Genomic DNA, 19,259 nt, shown 5'->3' on the forward strand with positions numbered 1-19,259 from the left:
AGTGTAGATTGGTTTAGCCATTATTCTCAAAACAAATCTAAACCTATACGCCTCAACTTTTAAGTACCTTTCTTTCATATAACCAATCCTATGGTGTCTGCCACACTGCTAACCACTTATCAATCTTCTGCTACTTCTTGTAAATCTCTTTTAAGACTTCCACTAATCTAGTCTTCAATTTAACCCTTGACTCATACTCATTTACCTCCTCTTGCTTCTTCTAAGAACCACCATACCACTGACTTGATCACTACCGCTTCTGATTTAACTACCATGTTTTATGCTCTTGATCACCCTTAACCACATCCATTATGAGGACTTCACATTACTTTACTGATCTCCACTCTTGAGTAGTATAGGTTCCAGCTATACTATCCCATTACCAAATTAAATTTTTACTCCGTTGCAGCGACAAAACCAATTTGAGCACTCTATCTTCACTTCGTTATCTCCCTAACTTGAACCATATGTAGTTCTTGATCCACTAGCCTACACTCATACTTAGATCTGTAACCTCTTCAACTTGAGATCACTAGCTTGATCAGTATCAAGCCAACTCATGATACATCTTAAACTAGGATTGTCCAAACTGCGCTTTCTCAACCATTTTGAGAAACCCACTAGTTATAGTATTTCAACTATACTAACGAAATCACTTTACAGCTTCACTAGAGACCCCAATCTTCATATTCTTCAACCAACTCTTACTCAATCCTTATCAAACCAAGAACCTGAATCTTCTCTTTGTTCAAACCATCTGTTAACATAACCTTACCTCTAGATTGCCACTATAACTCAAAACCACAGCTCAAATAGTCTCCTTCGTCCATTGACCCACTTTTCCCATTCCAAAGCCATTAATACTTTCTCACTTTAAAGTTGACCCTATAGCTTGCAACCGAAGGCTCACTTATCTTCCCTGCCTGATACATGTTTCTTTCACAGCTAAACTCACTTCTGACTCTTGAAGATTACCAAACACTCCCAACTCATGCTCATATAACAACACCAATACTGTTTCAAAGAACTCGTCCCTCATAAACCACCAATCCACAATTTTGAAAGCTCTTCATGCATACCTATTATTGACAATAACATGCTCAACATCATCTGCTGCGCTACTCTGATCATTATACTTCCTTACTCACCAATTTACTGAAAAGAACACTTCCTTCATGACAACTGAAACCAGAAAATGATCACCCTCGAAGAACCTTTCTCAGAACTTCTATGACCTTACAAAACCCTGAAAACTATTCCCTTGCATAATAGCCTTGTCATTCCATTTCTTCAACACTGTTTTCTACTCCACAAAACGACCATGCCCGAAATCACTCTTGATTGTTAAGACTTATACTAGACTATGCCAACCTGTCCTCTATTTCTCTTCTGCGATTCTTCAACCTTGTAGTTCTCCCTATGATTATAATGAGTCCAAATATTATTGCTCTAACTCAGCCTCCATCTTCCTCTTGCACTACACAACTTAAACAGGAACCACCCAAAAAATTTTGACACTGGTGTTGCCTAAGACCCCACTCCAAAGTGAATTCCACTTCTCCAAGTTATAAAATCCCATACGTGTTGCAGAACACCAACCAAAACCCTTACACCATAAAGATTTATCTTCTCTTTTTCACATATCCATGCTAACCTCTTTTGATTCTCACACCCCTTTTTCTTCACTTTCTAATTTGATCCAAAATTGATATATAACCGTTGACTTTTCTTCTTGAAATACGAAGCTTCTATTGAAGACTATAAAGCACTAGAGAACTAGTTTGAAATAACAAACCTCCCTTGAATCACACCTCAAACTTACGATAGAGCAACATCATCTCTTCTTCATTTGCAATTGACAAACATCTTGAATTCTCATAACACTTGCTTCCATCTTTCGCTCAACTATACTTGATGCACCACCTTCGTTCTCCTTCCTTGCCAAGAAACCACTCCATATAAACTTCAAACTTGAGCCCTTATATTAACTCCACAAACGCCACATCACTCATAATTCTTCTTGCACTCATCCCGGCTAGATTAACTTAAAACCTTCTTTTTCAAGAATTGCCTTCTTCAACTTGGAATCGTCAAAATACAAACCCTATCTTTAATCCTCTAAACCTCAAGATACCCTTAACCAACAATACCAATCCTCTGACCTTATCTGAACTTACCAACTCACTGCCTTCTGCAATCCATCATTCAACATCCACTTCTCTCTTGATCAAACTCAGCCGAACACTAGACATCACCATAAAATCACACCCAAAGAAAATTAACTTTATCAGAACATGCAACTTCATAACTCTGAACATCTCAACCAACCCAAACTTCTCTGATCATTCTCGATACCCTCTTCAGCAACTTATACTACAACCATCCTTTATCATCTGTTCTAAAACATTTCTTCTCCTTTCTTCATCCACTGTGCTCTTAATTCTCTGACCTTATACTTTCTTACCAAACTGACATTCTGATGTACTCCTTCCTTCAACATTTGAAATCTCTCATCTCACCCAATGATCAAACCTTTATTCTATACGAACCACTAATCTTGAAACATTCTTCTAAACTTGACTATGCATTATGTAATTGCGATTAATGCTTAACCACTCCATTTGGTTATTCAACTCACAGCCCTACAATACTTCAATTCTCCTCACACACTTCATGTTTCCTCAACTTGGAGATCCGGCTTCTATTACACCCTCCTTAAATCCGTTCTATGTTTTACACACTGCTCCTCAAACCCTTCTTCTTCTACTTCCTATCAAAATAACGATTTCCCGTGGTCCACTTATTTCTTTCTTAACTTAAGCTTCAAACCATCTATCACTTCTCTTATTCAGATTCCAATCACCGCCGATACATTGGTCCATGTTACAAATCTCACCCAATGCTACCCCGTCGCTCACCAACACTTCCCTTTCTTCTAACCTCTGACGTTATTGATACACTAAACTAAACTGATCTCTCAAACTTTGTCACACCCATGCTTACCCAAAGCTCCTCTTATTCTAACCTTCAAACCCAACTCTTCTTGTGGAATACACGGTATCTAACCTTCTGACTCTATTCTTGAAAACTTCTTTACCCCAAAAACATTACTTATAAACTCCAACATCTTCACCCATCCTTTGAAACCTAAACTCTGGTCTTCTATCTCCTTATCTTCGAGGCAAGAATTTGCCTTAAAGGCTCTAACCAATTCTAATGAAGGTATACATATCAAGTTGTCCTTGAATCTGCATCCCTCCACCACTATAGAGCACAGTACACTACCACAAAGGCAAGAACAAGACAAAGATTTCTAAAGACAATCACACTGGAACCACAACTCTATCTTTCCCCAAACCTTCAGAATTAAGAAAGGAAAATCATCTCTGGTAAAAGTCATGAGTGTGCACCCTCATCACTCCTATCAAGACGTTTTCTGTTCTCAAAACCTCTAGTTAGAAACAATAATCTACTATCTAGACTTGGAGGAAATGGTAAATTATACCATTTAGACTCAATTCTTCATAGAGAAGACACGACAAACCCACAACTCACAGGTCATCCTAAGGACAAACTGCTCTGATACCATAAATGTGACATCCCAAAATATATAGCAATGTATATATGTAGAATGCATCTATTATAATAATAAAAAGCAGTTAAGAGTACACAGTAGATAGGATTAAGGAGTACAGTTATCCAAGTCTGGCTGGGAAGTTTTAAAACTTAAGTACAAGTCCATAATTCTCCAAAATACATTATTGAATAAAGGTTAAATGGGACCTAAAGATTGTTTCCAAAATACAGATCATGATAAAATGAAGGCTAAAAGTCTTTCAAAATAAAGAGCTATTTAAATTAAGAGCTAGTAGAAATCCTAAGCACTAGGGGCTGGGTCTTCCTCAACTTCCAGAGCTTGCTCCAAAGGTACATCATCACCTACTGCTCACATCCAAAGGATTGGATGATCATCGCAAGGGGGAAAGCAAACACATGCAACACATACAAATGCAAGGGTGAGCTAGGTCTCAAACAATCATACAATTCATTTTCAATCAATCTAGCATTTCCCAGAATATCCATACACACATAAACACCTTAGTCATCACAAACATAAGCATTTATTTCATAAAACTCATCAAGACAAGCATCCTATCATGTTAAGACTCCTAGACACGTCCGGACATAGAATGTATGTAGAGCTGGGGCGGGTTGTGCACTTGTGATGGCCCCTACTGCTTTGCAAAGCCATTGCCGAGGGGTTCCACCCGACCATACACAAGGCTAGTCTGTTACCGCGGAATAGACCTTCAGTGATAGCGCCTACCCTAGGACCTCCCACTACTCCCACCACACGCGTCAATCCTCTCTAAGTGAGAATGAAAGACCGTTGGAGTGTTAGGGATAACCCCCCATATGGAAGCCTCTCACATTCATTCAATACACTAACTGATCCCACCGAGAGATCTTAATTACATATTCAATCCGACCACTTTAAATCACATGATATTCCTCTTGAATCAATAATGTACCTCATAAACCACTTTGATTCATCAAACATAAACTTTCATAATCATTCAAGTGCATTCTTACTATATTGTCTCATACCAAATCCATACACCATCATACAACATCAACCATGTCATAAAAACCACTCATACATTACATACTTTCACAAAATCATCACTTATTAACACAAATTTCTTTAGGACTTTTAATTTTCAATACTTAAGTAATTCAAACAGCTTGGAGACCCTCACCAATGGCTCCGAAAGGGTCAAAACCCCCCAGAACGACCTAAAGAACGTCCAAAACAGACATTCGGAACCCCGAAAACCACCCAAAACTGTCCTGAATGATTTTCCGACGACAATAATCGATTATCATATGTGATAATCGATTATTTGCGAGAGCATTGAAGAGAATACAACTCTCTGACTAAAATAATTGATTATCAAGTGAGATAATCGATTATTCTTATCAGTTTTTGACAGCAACGTGATTTTTCTGGTTTTGGTGCATCTTAGACACTTTAATGAGTTTCTAACACTCCAAACTTGATCTATATGACGAAATAAACTTGTATAACTGATTCTAATACTTCCTAATCTTATTATCTAGTGATTTAATGTTGATTTAAACTCTAAACCCTCAATTTCATCAACCTAGGTACTCAATTCTGAATCTACCACTTATAAATTATTTTTAACACTTTTAACACTCCTAATGAGTCACAATTAACTTACCCAAATTATCTAAACTGATCCTAACAACTTGAAATACAAAATTCAGATTTTGACTACCTTAGTTCTCTTCATAGGTTATAAACTTCAATGTTCACATGGTTATTTCCTAATAAATTATTTAACCGAATTCATTTCTTCTAAGCATTCAAAATTATCACAGCATTATATCAATACCAGTTCCTAATCATCCAATTCACAGTTCATACCAACATTAGTACAACATGATCACACAATTTCTTCATTTTCAACCAACACAATTTAAACATGTTCATCACCAAAACAACATAACAGTAAAAAGCAAAATAAATCCGAAAAGCATATCATACATCATCTAAAATTGTAACTAGCTCCCCTTACCTGGAAGTTGAGCAGTACAACTTGCTAGAATACTTTAAACAGGACCCCACACAGCGGAGAACCAAACAGGACCTACATATCACCGCATTGGTGACAGCCAACAACTCTTAGAGCTAGAATAGGGCAAGGAATGAAAGGAAGAATACACAAGGCACATGCAAGAGCAAAATCGCATGCCCTAATTTCAAGAACAGTGGAGGAAAAGGGCAAAACCACTTACCCGCTATAGAACGCGAAACCGATCGGTTCAAGTCGAAGCTCTCGACTCCGGGAACGCAGAATCACCACCTAAATGACAATGCAATGGCTGGTGTAATGTGGAGATTAGAGAGAAGGTAGAAGAAGAAGAAGAAGCTTTCTAGAGAGAGGAACACTTTTAAGAAAATGAGTTCAGCTTCTTTTTTCTAAAAGTTTAGCAGAAACTATAAAACTGTTTCTTTTAATAAAAAGCCCCTCCCCTTTTTCTTAATAATGTTTTCACCCCATCCTCTTTTAATATATACATATGTATTTTTAGGTTCTTAAAAAAACAATAGAGGGGAACGTGCCCATGCCAAAAATAGTGGAAAAAAGGGAAAAGCGTTCACAGGTGGTGGACGTTTCATCGAAAAACAGAGAGAAAGGTGAAAACTCAGATAAAACAAGGGAAGAGTCCAAACACTTTCGAAAAATTGAGATGGAGATGGGAGAAAGCTTTTCGAAACCTAATTTTCCCGTCCATGTCACTATTTTTGTTTTTTCTTTAAATTAAATGGACCAATGATTGTCCGAAACGTGTGGTTGTCATGTTATTGTCAAAATTTATTTAAAGTATCATGGTCGTTGATTTGTCTGTGAATGATTATTATGTAATAGTTATATAAAAATAACTATAAGTCAATTTATACATAAACTAATTTTAACTAAAAAAATTATTTAATTTATTTTTTTCTTCAAGAGTACTTTCTGATAACTATATCTAAACAAACTGTACTATTTTCATGGCTGTAGTAATTTCACCAACAACTAAATAAACCATGCTAAAATTCGGCGCCCTTTGTAAGAGTACTTTTTAGAAATTTGTAATAAATTAAGTTAATATTTGCTTAATTAAATAGAATGTGTTTAAATAGTTTATATTTGCTTAATAAAAAAATTCACAGAAGTTTAACAAAAATAAGAAATAAAAAACGGGGTTTTAATATGCCTGAACTTTTTTATCCCATTTTTATTTCTTTACTTTTCCTCATTAAATCCTTATCACAAGATATATTACTTTTTTTCTTTCTCTCTTTCTTTTATTTTTTAATCTGATTATATCATTACATATATCACTAGCTTGTTATCTTTCATTAATTTACAATTATTTTCTCTTATTTTATCTTATTTATCTCATTTATTAGCTTTCTTTATTATTAATATTATTATTATTATAATAATTAACTATGCTTAGAAAATATAGAAAAAGTAGTTAACTTTCACTCTATCACAACCACTCATTCGTTAATGGTGATGGATTACGTCGTGTGAATAACTGTTGGAAGACTCAATACTCTATTGGTTGTTGACCGAGCCATCAAGGGAAAAAACGTTCACCAACCTTAATTCAAAAATTACGTAATTAATATTATTTCCATGCACTGCACCGAATCACATCCATAAGCTTCACTTTAAATCTCACAGTTTCATTCATCCTTTCTCTTCCCTATTCTTATCATGGCAGCAGAAATGGTTACAGGTGTTCTTGTTTCTACTTTCCTCGAGAAGACTATCGACACTTTGGCTTCTCGTCTTGTCCACATATTACGTCAAAGAAAGCACAAGAAGGAACTCAACAACTTGAAGATGAAGTTCCTTGCCATTGATGTTGTGGCTCTTGATGCAGAACAAAAGCAGTTCAAAGATCCACGCGTCAGAGATTGGCTTCTCAGGGCCAAAGATGTTGTGTTTGATGTAGAGGATCTCTTGGATGAGATAGATTATGAACTCTCCAAAAGTCATGTGGAAGCTGAGTCTCAGAGTGCTACTAACAAGGTGTGGAATTCCCTCAATTCTTCTTTTGTCAGTTTCTTTGAAATAGAAATTGAATCCAGGATGGAAGAAGTCATTGAGGACCTAGAAGATCTTGCAAACGAAAGCTATATTCTAGGTTTGGAAAAGGGTGGTGGTGTTGGGATTGGATCAGGATCGGGTAGTAAATTAACATATACGTCTTTGCCAAATGAAAGTGTTATTTATGGCAGAGATGATGACAAAGAATTTGTCTTTAACTGGCTCACATCGGACACTCCCAACAACCTATCTATACTTTCTATTGTGGGCATGGGTGGGATGGGTAAAACCTCTCTTGCCCAACATGTATTCAATGACCCAAGACTTGAAGGTAAATTTGATACTAATGTTTGGGTCAGTGTTCCACATGAATTTGATGTTCTCAAAGTATCAAGAGCAATTCTTGACACAATAACTGCTTCAACTGATCATAGTATACAGCAGGAAGTAATTCAGAGAAGATTGAAAGAAGAACTTATGGGGAAGAAATTTCTTCTCGTTTTGGATGATGTTTGGAACGAAAGACCATCTAAATGGGAAGATGTGCAGAAGCCCCTAGTTTTCGGAGGCCAAGGCAGTAGAATTCTTGTCACTACACGGAGTGAGAAGGTTGCTGTTACCATGCGATCAGAAAAGCACCTCTTGCAAGCATTAAAAGAAGATCATTGTTGGGACTTGTTCGCAAAGCATGCATTTGAAAATGCTGATCCACAACCAGACCCAGACTTCATAGAGATTGGTAAGAAGATAGTGCAAAAATGTAATGGGCTTCCTTTAGCCTTAAAAACTATGGGAAGTCTATTACGCAATAAATCATCCCTTTGGGAATGGGAAAGTGTTATGAAAAGTGAGATATGGCATTTTTCAGAAAATGAGAGTGATATACTCCCTGCTTTAAGACTGAGCTATTTCCATCTTCCTTCTCATCTGAAGAAATGCTTTGCTTTTTGTGCCTTATTTCCCAGAGGTTATCGGTTTGACAAGGAGTGTTTAATTCAATTGTGGATGGCTCAAAATTTTCTAGCAAACCCTCTACAGAAAAAGAGTCCTAAAGAAGTTGGTGAAGAATATTTCAATGATCTATTATCTTGGTCCTTCTTTCAACAAGCAAGCAACGAAGAGGAAAAGCGTTTTATCATGCATGACCTTCTAAATGATTTGGCAAAATACGTCTGTGAGGACATATGCATCAGGTTAGGAGTTGATGAACCAAAAGGTATACCCAAAACAACCCGTCATTGTTCATTTTCATCCTCTAAATTATGCTTTGATGGGTTTGGGAGTTCGATTGATACTCAAAAGTTGCATACATTTACGCCAACAGATCGGGGTTGGGTTTGGGTTTGCAAGATGTCGATAAATGACTTGTTCTCCAGATTTAAGTTGATACGTGTTTTGTCTCTGTGTCATTGTCGTAGCATTGTGGAGGTGCCTAAATCTGTAGGAAATCTTAAGCATCTTCTTTCATTAGATATATCCTATACTCAAATAGAAAAACTACCTGAATCAATAAGTTTACTTTTCAAATTGCAAATACTGAAGCTAAACAATTGTCGAAAATTAAAGGAGCTTCCGTCATGTTTACATCAACTCGACAGTTTGCGTTGTCTTGAATTAGTAGGTATTGGAGTGAAAAATGTGGTAGAACATTTGGGAAAGCTGAAGAATCCTCAAGTATCGATGAGTTCATTTCATGTTGAGAAAAGTAAGAAAATCAATATTCAGCAATTAGGAAAACTCAATCTTCTTGGAAGTCTAACAATTGATGATCTGCAAAATATTGAGAATCCCTCTTATGCATTAGAAGTAGATTTGAAGAACAAACCACATCTTGTGGAGCTACGGTTAAAATGGAATTTCATTGGCAGCTCTTCTGTTGATTCAGAAAAAGCTGAGGATGTAATTGAGAATCTACGACCTTCAAAATACTTGAAGAAGTTGTCAGTAAGTAACTATATTGGTAAGCAATTTCCAAATTGGTTACTCCATAATTCATTACCGAATCTGGTGTCCTTAGTGTTGGAGGAATGTGAATCTTGCCAACGTTTACCTCCGCTTGGACTTTTGCCATTTCTCAAGTACCTGGAGATTTCAGGGTTTGATGAGATAGTGAGTATTGATGCTGATTTTCATGGGAACAACTCTTCTTCATTTAAATCCCTTCAAAAATTATATTTCTCAAATATGAGGCAATGGGAAAAGTGGGACTGCCAAGCTGTGACAGGTGCTTTTCCACGTCTAGAATTTTTTTCCATAGGAAATTGTCCTAAGCTGAAAGGACACCTGCCAAAGTTTGTTGCTTTAAAATCCCTGTATGTCTTTCACTGCGAACAACTTGAAGCTTTGATGGTCAGTGCGCTAGAATTACGTCTACAAGATTGTGGAAAGCTGCAGATGGAGCGATCTACAATGAAAAAGCTCACAATGGATGGGCACCACATGGCAGCATCATTGGTGGCAATGGTTGGACGTATGCTATTCGAAACTTCTCTTGAAAACCTTTCCATTTGTTCACTTCTGGAGTCAATAAGTTATGATTGTGTCTCTATAAGGATCTTTCCACTGGATTTTTTCCCAACACTCAGGACCCTTGAACTCAGTGGATTTCCTAATCTACATCTGATTTCACAGGATCAAGTTCACAATCATCTCCAGCATCTGACAATCAAAGACTGTCCAAGACTTGAGTTGTACGGAGGTTTGTCATTAAATCTAAAACACATTACAATCAATAATTGCTTTAGATTTGTTGGCTCACTGAAAAGAGCTTTCAGATACAGTCCTTCCTTGGAAAGCTTAAGGATTGAAAAGGTAGAGGTGGAATGTTTTCCTGATGAAGGTTTGCTTCCACTCTTTCTTTCCTCTCTAGTAATATCTGATTGCCAAAATCTAAAAAAACTGAACTACAAGAGTCTCTTAGAACTCTCATCTCTTGGAACACTGCGTCTTTGGAACTGTCCCAACCTCCAAAGCTTACCAGAGGAGGGTCTTCCCAAATCAATTTCATTTCTTGAAATACGCGAGTGTCCTTTGCTGGAACAGCGTTGCCATAAAGGAGGCGAAGACAGGGAAAAGATTGCTCACATTCAAAACCTATTTATATGGTAGTGATGTTGTTTCTTTTGTTTAACTGTAGTGCATTTGCTTGGATTCTTTAATAGTGGTGTATCAACTACTTTTCCTCTTTGGGTAGTCCTGTCATGTAACAAATACACCTCCATGAAATTTTTTTAACACTAACTATTAAGCTCATTCTCTTTATTCATGATTAGATTGAGAATAAACTTATAGTCTGCCTGTCAGTTTTATTTTAAGCACTCAATTAAATGCAATAATGCTAAAGCTTAAATAAATTTTAATTTCTAATTGCATTTCAAAATACAAAAATATGTAATTAAACCTGATACTTTGTCTTATAGACATTGACAGCAGCTGCATGAGCAAGTAATTGATTGATAGTCGCTATATAGGGTTCAATGGCTGAAACACATACCCATATTTATTAAAAGTCCATGGTTCATTTAATATAATCCAATGCTTTACTCTGTCCCCAAACAAAGTTCTGCATAATCTTGTAAATCATTCCTAGATAATGATAAACAAAGTATATAGATATCAGTTAAAATATGTTCACACAAGTATATTTTGATTATTTGATGTAAGTAATTTGAGTTACACTATATCAGGACTTAAAAAACCATCATATTCATCTTCTAAGGCTTGAGGAAGGTCCCAATGAAATATGGTCACAAAGGCTTCAAGACCTGCATTATGGAGGTCAACAAGTTGAGTTACTTGTTTCAATTTCAAAACTAAATTATAGAAAATGAATTTTAAAAAAATTATCAACTACCTATTAAGAAGTGCTAATGTACAAAATTATAAGAAAGTGAAGTTTTTATATAGTTCCCAGTTTCTTACTCGGAAGTATTCTGGACCAAGGGATTGAGAATCTATAGGCATCCATGTTCAACTCCTTAATTATTTCAATATCTTCCTGTATTATTAGATATGAAAACAATTTCAATTATGCTTTATTTTTATTGCTTCACTAGACATTAATGTATCAAAGGGTCTTTATTATCGTTACCTTATAATGATGGTATTGATCAATGCTAACATCTCCATTACTTCTGTCCAATATTTTATCTGTCATGTTTCAGACAAAATATGCTACAATTTGTAACAATAGACATGTCTGTAGCATATCAAGAACATAATAATTGTTTTAGAAAAATAAACTAAGAAAACTCTATCAAAACTATACTACATTTTAATACAATATCATGAACTCAATAACTTACCATACATAACAAGCTATAATTGAACACACTATAAAATAATTTAGTGAACATGGATTGTACTGTAGGCAAAGAAATAAAAAAACCTGGGTAATTATGAGTGTATGTATCCCATATGCTTGGTCCTCTGCCACCAACATTAGCTGCACCTTCACACTGGTTTATATGCCAATTAAACATCTTTCAAGATTATTGCAAAAACAAAAATTCTTTGAAAATAAAAGGATTATTGCAAAAAAATTTCCATTTGCGAAACTTTCCCTGCACTGCATAATTTTTATAAAAATTTACAAGAAATAAATTTACTACAAAATTTTATTCAGAATTTACAATATCTCACTAAATATTATAAACAAAATATAAAAAGTTATCACAGTTTTGGAGTACCTGATAAGCAGATGATGCTGTCCCAAATATAAAATTTTCGGGAAAACTGCTTCTGTTAAGAGATGTACTCCTAAAATCATCAGTGAAAAAAGTTGAAATTGCAGCTTCAGTACCGATTGGTGCTGATCTCATAATCTGCAAAAAAACATAGAGAAGATGTAAACTCAATGACAAAGCTGCAATCTTCATAGTTGTTTCACTTTCATTGCAGATGTGTGCACTATTATATTACACAAGACTATATAACTAAGGAACTCTATTATTGCAAAGCAAAGATAATGTATATTAAAATTAAATTCTATTTTATAAAGAAATCACCTTGATGTGAAGTGTGTTTTCCTTATTAGTTTGAGGAAAATATATTGTGGTATATTAACTAAATAGTGGAGAAATCTGATTTACAAACCAAGAGTAAAATAAATATAAACATAATGATACAGTAACAACATGATTTGTTTGAATAGAAGAAGTTAAAGGAACCATCAACTTATTGGACTATTTATTTAAACCGTTTCTTAGAAAAAAAAATCAATAAAATACTCATTATAGTTTATAACATACTTATGTGAAGTTATTTAAAAAGTATGTAAAAAATGGTCAGAAGAGTTTTTTCTTAACCACAAACGAAGTATATTAATTTATAATTATGTAAGAACTATTTAAAAACAATCTTTTTTTAATGAATAATTGATTTTTGTCATAATCAGATCCATTATATGATTGCATGTTTGAAAATGAGAGTGTCTAAGTGATCATGAGATATTCAAATATGTTCAATCTAGTTTTACAACACTTTAGTTTGTGTGTTTCTCCATGCATTTGAGTTGTTCTCGTTTTGCATGTGCAATCTGAGTTATTTATACGACTCTCTATTTATCAATATAGTACCATTAGGTCATGATCATTTTTTTTGTGAAATGTAGGACTAAATACAATTCTTTAAGTTGTTGGAACTATCTTAACATTCATAGAGCAGTTTGATCCTTTAAAAGGTAAAGGAAGCTAAATACCTTTGTTTTCAAGTTTAAAGGTTAAGAGAATTAAGTGTGTATACTGATTGTGTGTGATTGATTGGAGTTATTGTTTTAGTTTATTGAATTGCTGATGAAACCTGTTTATGGTAATAACATTGTGTGTTGTTTGAATTGTTTGATTTGAATGAAATTGGTGTTGAGTTGATGGAATGAGTATCTAGTTAATTGAGCAAATTGGTTTTCATTTTGACACTAAAGCATATTTTTGGACTAAGCATTGAGTCAGGAATATCAACTTGGTCATCCGGGTAGGTGTCTAGCTCATCATATCATAGTTCCAAAGTTGTAGGTTTATGGTATGACACTCGGCGCTAGTTGCCACTGTTGAACGGCGAATATGTGAATGGTATGGCATTGAGAGGTGACAAGGTACTGCTAAGCATCAGTTACCACTGCAAATCTAAAATCAATTTCACTCTTTTTCATTGAGCGATAGATTGGTCTCATTGAGCAAGCCAATTTGCGATAACTTTGGTGTGTAGCACCAGAATTAGCACTGAGTACTCTCTTTTGCGAGAGCTTTTTGTGCTGAGAGTCAGTATGAGCGTTAGTGTAGTTTTCTCTGATTTTCTTATCCTTGCTTAATTGATGTTGTTTCTTCGGGATTCTACGTGTTTTTAGTGTGAATTTGTGATGCCTCATGGGTTATATTATGGTTCTATGTATGCATAAATTATGTTGTGAAAGAAATTTCAAGGAGAATTTCCTTGTAATGGTTGTTAGGTTGTGTTGTATTGATGTAAGGATTTCGTATTGGGAGTTGTCCTAACACTCTAATAACCATTCAATTTCAAGAAGAAAAGGGTGGTATATGTGGTGAGAGAAGTATAAGGGTTCTAATCCAGGGGCTTTACCTTAGCCTAAGGCATTAATAAACTAACTTTGTATGTGGTAGGATGAAATCCATTGGCAATGACTCTGCAGAGCATAGAAGTGCATAACCTACTAGAGTTTGACATCAATACAAGTATTTGGATGGTCAAGTCTAGAGTGAATAATTGTATATTTTAGGATTATTTGATACACTTGTGTTTATAAGCTAAAATCTATAATTCAGTTGTATAAATGTCCTATTGGTAAATCAGTTTACCCTTTTGTCTTTATTGTCTGTTTTTTTTTTCTTGTTTGCTATGATTACCTTAATGGTATGAATAAATAAGGATATATCTTTTAGTATTCAGATCCTTTATAGATTTTGTTCTTGGTTAAACCACTTCCGCAGTTCTCATTTCTGTTGGGTTTTCTCAAATAGGTCCTTTTCTTTTTTTTTTCCCAATTGAGTCCCTAAAAGTGAAAAAAAAATGAAGCAATTGGCTCCCTGTGTAACACCCCAAATATTTTAAGGGTATTACTAGTAGTAAAAACTAAATTAATTTGATATCTGATCTAAACAACCAAACTTTATTTCGGTTCAACCAAAATATGATTCCAAACTTACAAACTTTAAACAATATAGTCTTCACCACTTAACATAAGTTCAAAATTAAACTTACAAATCTTACACAAAATATTTTTCTAATACAAATTTATTCTTTTTACAAAAACCCTTGAAAGTTTTTTCCAACATGTTCTCATCATCCCTAAGCTTTTTCAACTGCATCTGCAACATTATCTGCTCACGTATAACATGAGTTATACGATCATAGCACAAAAAAATAAGAGTAACCTAACCACAACATACAATCATTAAACTTACTCATAATATATAATTCAATCATGTATTATTAACATTTATAAATGTAATTATCCCGAGGCACTTAATTCATTTTTCCTTGACTTCTTTCAAAATCATCCTTCTCGTTTTCATAAACCTTAAAAGTATACTATGCTTACTCACGAAGCCTTATGGTCAGACCACTCTCTGTCTGCTTCCTTAAGCCTTACAAGTATATTATGTTTTACTTTCTGAAGCCTCATGGTCAGATTACTCTATGCCTCCTTCTGTAAGACTTATGAGTAATTTGCTTATGTCAAAGCCTTATGGTCAGACCACTCTTTGCCTACTTTCATAAGTCTCATGAGTCACTCTGCTTATATCAAGGTCTTATGGTATAAACTAATTATACTACTCCCGGTAGTAAACATCATTTCATAATTAATGATTCCTTATATCCACCCCCAACATTTCATAAAATCAAAAAAATCATATCATCTCATCCACCTAACTCAATCATAATCATTCTTCAATCATAATTTTGTAATATCACATACCTATTGTTAGATACCATACTCTTCTTATAATATTATTTTGCCCATAACGGGTACAATCTCAATATAATTTTACCAATCGAAAGTTATAGATCAACCATTTAAATTGTTGTGACGATACATAATAGTTTGTTCCTAATACATGTTCCACATCATAATTTACCTAGAATTTAAGGTAAAAATTTCAATTCGATCTAACGGTTAATAAAGTGAAAATTTGAAATTTCGCATCAGTAATTCAGAAACATAAAATTATGTTATTTTGAGATCCCTTAAATCCGACCTAATTTAAAAAATTTATGAATGGTCAAGACTAATCAACATGCCTTAGGAACTACATATCCAAATTTTAGGTTAATTTAACGGTTAACTAGGTATAAATTGAGATTTTACTTAGACAACTCGAAAATAGTATTCAAGTGGGTTTCAACTGTATCAAAAATGCGTAATTAATTCCTCTAAGTACATACATCCAGTTACGAATCCGGGTGGTCAAAATATATTAATATATTTCAGAAATCATTTATCAAATTTTCTACTTAATCTAATGGTTAATGAAGTGGGAATTTAGATTTTTTTTTTTCGAGATAAGTTAGAGATAGAAATAAAGTGATGGTCATTCTATCGAAAATTACAATATTACTTCCTCTAATGTACAATCCTCAAATTAAAATTCCTGACGGACAAAGTTAATTACTATGTCTTATGATCCATAAATTGTTAGAATGATAAAAAAGTCACAGATTTATAAACAATGCGTCAATTTATAGTTTTTATCAATTCAGACGCAAAACAATCGATTACGTTATTTATGTAATCGGTTACATTAAACCAGATGTAACAGTATTACAACAAACTCAGCTCTTAATTGAATGCTCAATTAATGTAATGATTTGCAATTAATATTGGTCAAACATATTTAAAAATATGACCGTTAAAGCAGTTATGACTAGCATGAAATCAGTTTTAAAAACTTAACAGACTTAATTGAATACACGACACATGTAATCGATTAAGCTTAACACTTAAACATATTTTGAAAACTTTTTTTCTCAAAAACTCATCACAGCACACTTGAAAAACATATATGCAAACACACGAGTTTTAATCAATTTAACAACTAATGTAATCGATTCAAACTAGCTGCTTTGCCACAATTCAAAACATAAGTTGTCTGATGACCTTAATTGAATACTACAACATTGTAATCGATTATGTCATGCAGATATACTTTTGTGTATGTGGTTTTCACTACACAGAAACATACAGTGTGCATACATAGATATAATCACAATAGTATGCATAACCAACACAGTATGTCGAACATACGCATTTATCACAGTATGTGCATATTACATAGTAAGTAGAGTTGTCAAAACGGGTAACCTGGACTGACCCGACCCGACCCGACCCACCACGGGTTGACCACTTAGTGAGCCAACCCAACTCGGCTCATTTATTAGCGAGCCGAAAAAATTCGAACCCGACCCGACCCACCACGAGTTGGTGGGTTAAACGGGTTGCCTCATTGGCTCACTTAATTAACTTTTTTTTCACCTTCTTTTGAGATTCTTATAACATGTTACTTTGATCGATCAAATTGAAACAGTAATAATTGGACCAATTGATATAAAAGAAAATGAAACAAAAGAAATATATTGTTATATATATTCTAAGTTATCAAGCATAAAATTTTGTCAATTTAGTTTAATGAGACATACACAACCGCTTGACCAAGAAACTACATATAGCCGTTAACAAAAATATATAGCACAAGATAAAACTGTCATGCTTGTAGATAGGTTTAAAAACAAGATAAAATAAATTATATATTCTTGAATTATCCAATCTATAATGTTATCCATCTATTAAATTGGAGTCTTAAATGGATAAATCCACAGTATTATGTTATCTTGAAGCGTCTTCTTCTTTATCTCCATCTATAATATTATCCAATCTATAATCTTAGGGTTTTATTTGCAGAGGGGAACTTTTGGAAAGATAACAACACGAAAGACTTTATTGCTAAATAAAGGTTGTGCGTTTTAAAAAATTAATTTAATTAAGTTTATTTCAATAAAAAAAATAGGCACTAGTAAAAAATTGATTTATTACCGCGCACATTATGCATCGGTTCACTAGAAACCGCATCATAATATTGCGCGGTGGCATTTTGGAAATTATATCGACAGTATAGGTCGCGGTTTTGAGGGGAACCGCGGCCTATTCTCCCTGCAAAATTCTGACATACCAGCCAAGTCATTTCTGAAATAAATTTGCAGGGGAATAGGTCGCGGTTCCCCCAAGAACCGCGACCTATTCTCCCTGCAAATTTCTGACATTCTCGCCAAGTCAGTCTTGAAATAAATTTGCAGGGCAATAGACCGCGGTTCTGAGGGGAACCGCGGCCTATTCTCCCTGCAAATTTCTGACATTCCCGTCAAGTCAGTCTTGAAATAAATTTGCAGGGGAATAGACCGCGGTTCTAAGGGAAACCGCGGCCTATTCCCCTGCAAATTTCTGACATTCACGTCAAGTCAGTCTTGAAATAAATTTGCAGGGGAATAGACCGCGGTTCAGAGGGGAACCGCGGCCTATTCCCCTGTAAATTTCTGACATTCCCATCAAGTCAGTCCTGAAATAAATTTGGAGCAAGGGAATAGGCTGCGGTTCTGAGGGGAACCGCGGCCTATTGTCCCTACAGGAGTCAGACCGTCAAGGAATAGGCCTCGGTTTTTTGGGAAACCGCGGTCTATTCCCTGATCTGAATAAATTTTAAATATTTAAGAGAATAGGTCTCGGTTGGGCAGGGAACCGCGGCATAAAGTGTGCAAAAAATTTCAAAATTGTCATTTCAGATCAATTTAAATTTTTTTACCGCGGTTTTCTAGTGAACCGTGGTAGTAGCTGTAACATCCCGATTATATAATAACCAATATTATATAATAAAGACGTTAACATCCAAATATAGAGAACAATCGGAGTATGACGTGTAATTAAATGTGAAATTACAGTCATCCAGAAATAAAAGAAACTGAAAATGTAAACTTAAACAGTTGAAAGGATTAAACACTACAAGTGTTCAATCAGGAAATTCTAAGAAGACTACTCCGCAACATCAGCAACTTCTAGCTCTTGCTCCAAGGGAAACTCCGCGACAACATCTGCTCCCATCCAAGTGGATGATCATCGCCAAAGAAACATACCCAAACAGCACATAACAAAAACAATGCAAGGGTGAGCTAGATATAAAAGCATGTTATACATATAGCATGGATAATTCATATAATCATACTTAGTTTCGTATAAAAGAACAATTAGAGCATACTCATTAAACCACAATTCACCTACTTACACGACATGCAAAAGTCATTCAAACATGGTAGACTAACATTACAATACTTGTTACTTTATACCCTGACTTGTTACTTTATAGACCGACTCGTCCGGACTAGAATGTATGTAGAGCTGGGGCGGGTTGTGCACTTGTGATGGACCCTACTGCTTTGCAAAGCCATTGCCGAGGGGTTTCACCCGACCATACACAAGGTTAGTCCGTTACCGCGGAATAGACCTCCAGTGATAGCGCCTACCCTGGGACCTCCCTCTACTCCCACCACACGCGTCAATCCTCTCTAAGTGAGAATGAAAGACCGTTGGAGTGTAGGGATAACCCCTCATATGGAAGCCTCTTA

General features: G+C 35.0%; 2 protein-coding genes across 2 annotated transcripts; one reads left to right on the top strand and one right to left on the bottom strand.

Moving 5' to 3' along the window:
- Positions 1–7,232: 7,232 nt before the first annotated feature.
- On the top strand, positions 7,233–10,886 carry LOC108326346 (putative disease resistance RPP13-like protein 1). Its single transcript, XM_017559803.2, has one exon. The coding sequence runs from the start codon at positions 7,299–7,301 to the stop codon at positions 10,740–10,742; it is 3,444 nt and encodes a 1,147-aa protein (XP_017415292.1). The 5' UTR covers positions 7,233–7,298; the 3' UTR covers positions 10,743–10,886.
- A 465-nt stretch (positions 10,887–11,351) lies between these two features.
- LOC108326348 (non-cyanogenic beta-glucosidase) lies at positions 11,352–12,521 on the bottom strand. The gene is made up of 4 exons (XM_052875200.1): positions 12,323–12,521; positions 12,022–12,091; positions 11,725–11,783; positions 11,352–11,398 (listed from the first exon to the last, which is right to left on the bottom strand). Exons 1-4 carry the CDS (start codon positions 12,509–12,511, stop codon positions 11,381–11,383), a joined length of 336 nt encoding a protein of 111 aa, XP_052731160.1. The 5' UTR covers positions 12,512–12,521; the 3' UTR covers positions 11,352–11,380.
- Positions 12,522–19,259: the final 6,738 nt, after the last annotated feature.

The sequence above is a fragment of the Vigna angularis genome, chromosome 3, assembly GCF_016808095.1.
Source record: "Vigna angularis cultivar LongXiaoDou No.4 chromosome 3, ASM1680809v1, whole genome shotgun sequence".
Lineage (NCBI taxonomy): Eukaryota > Viridiplantae > Streptophyta > Magnoliopsida > Fabales > Fabaceae > Vigna > Vigna angularis.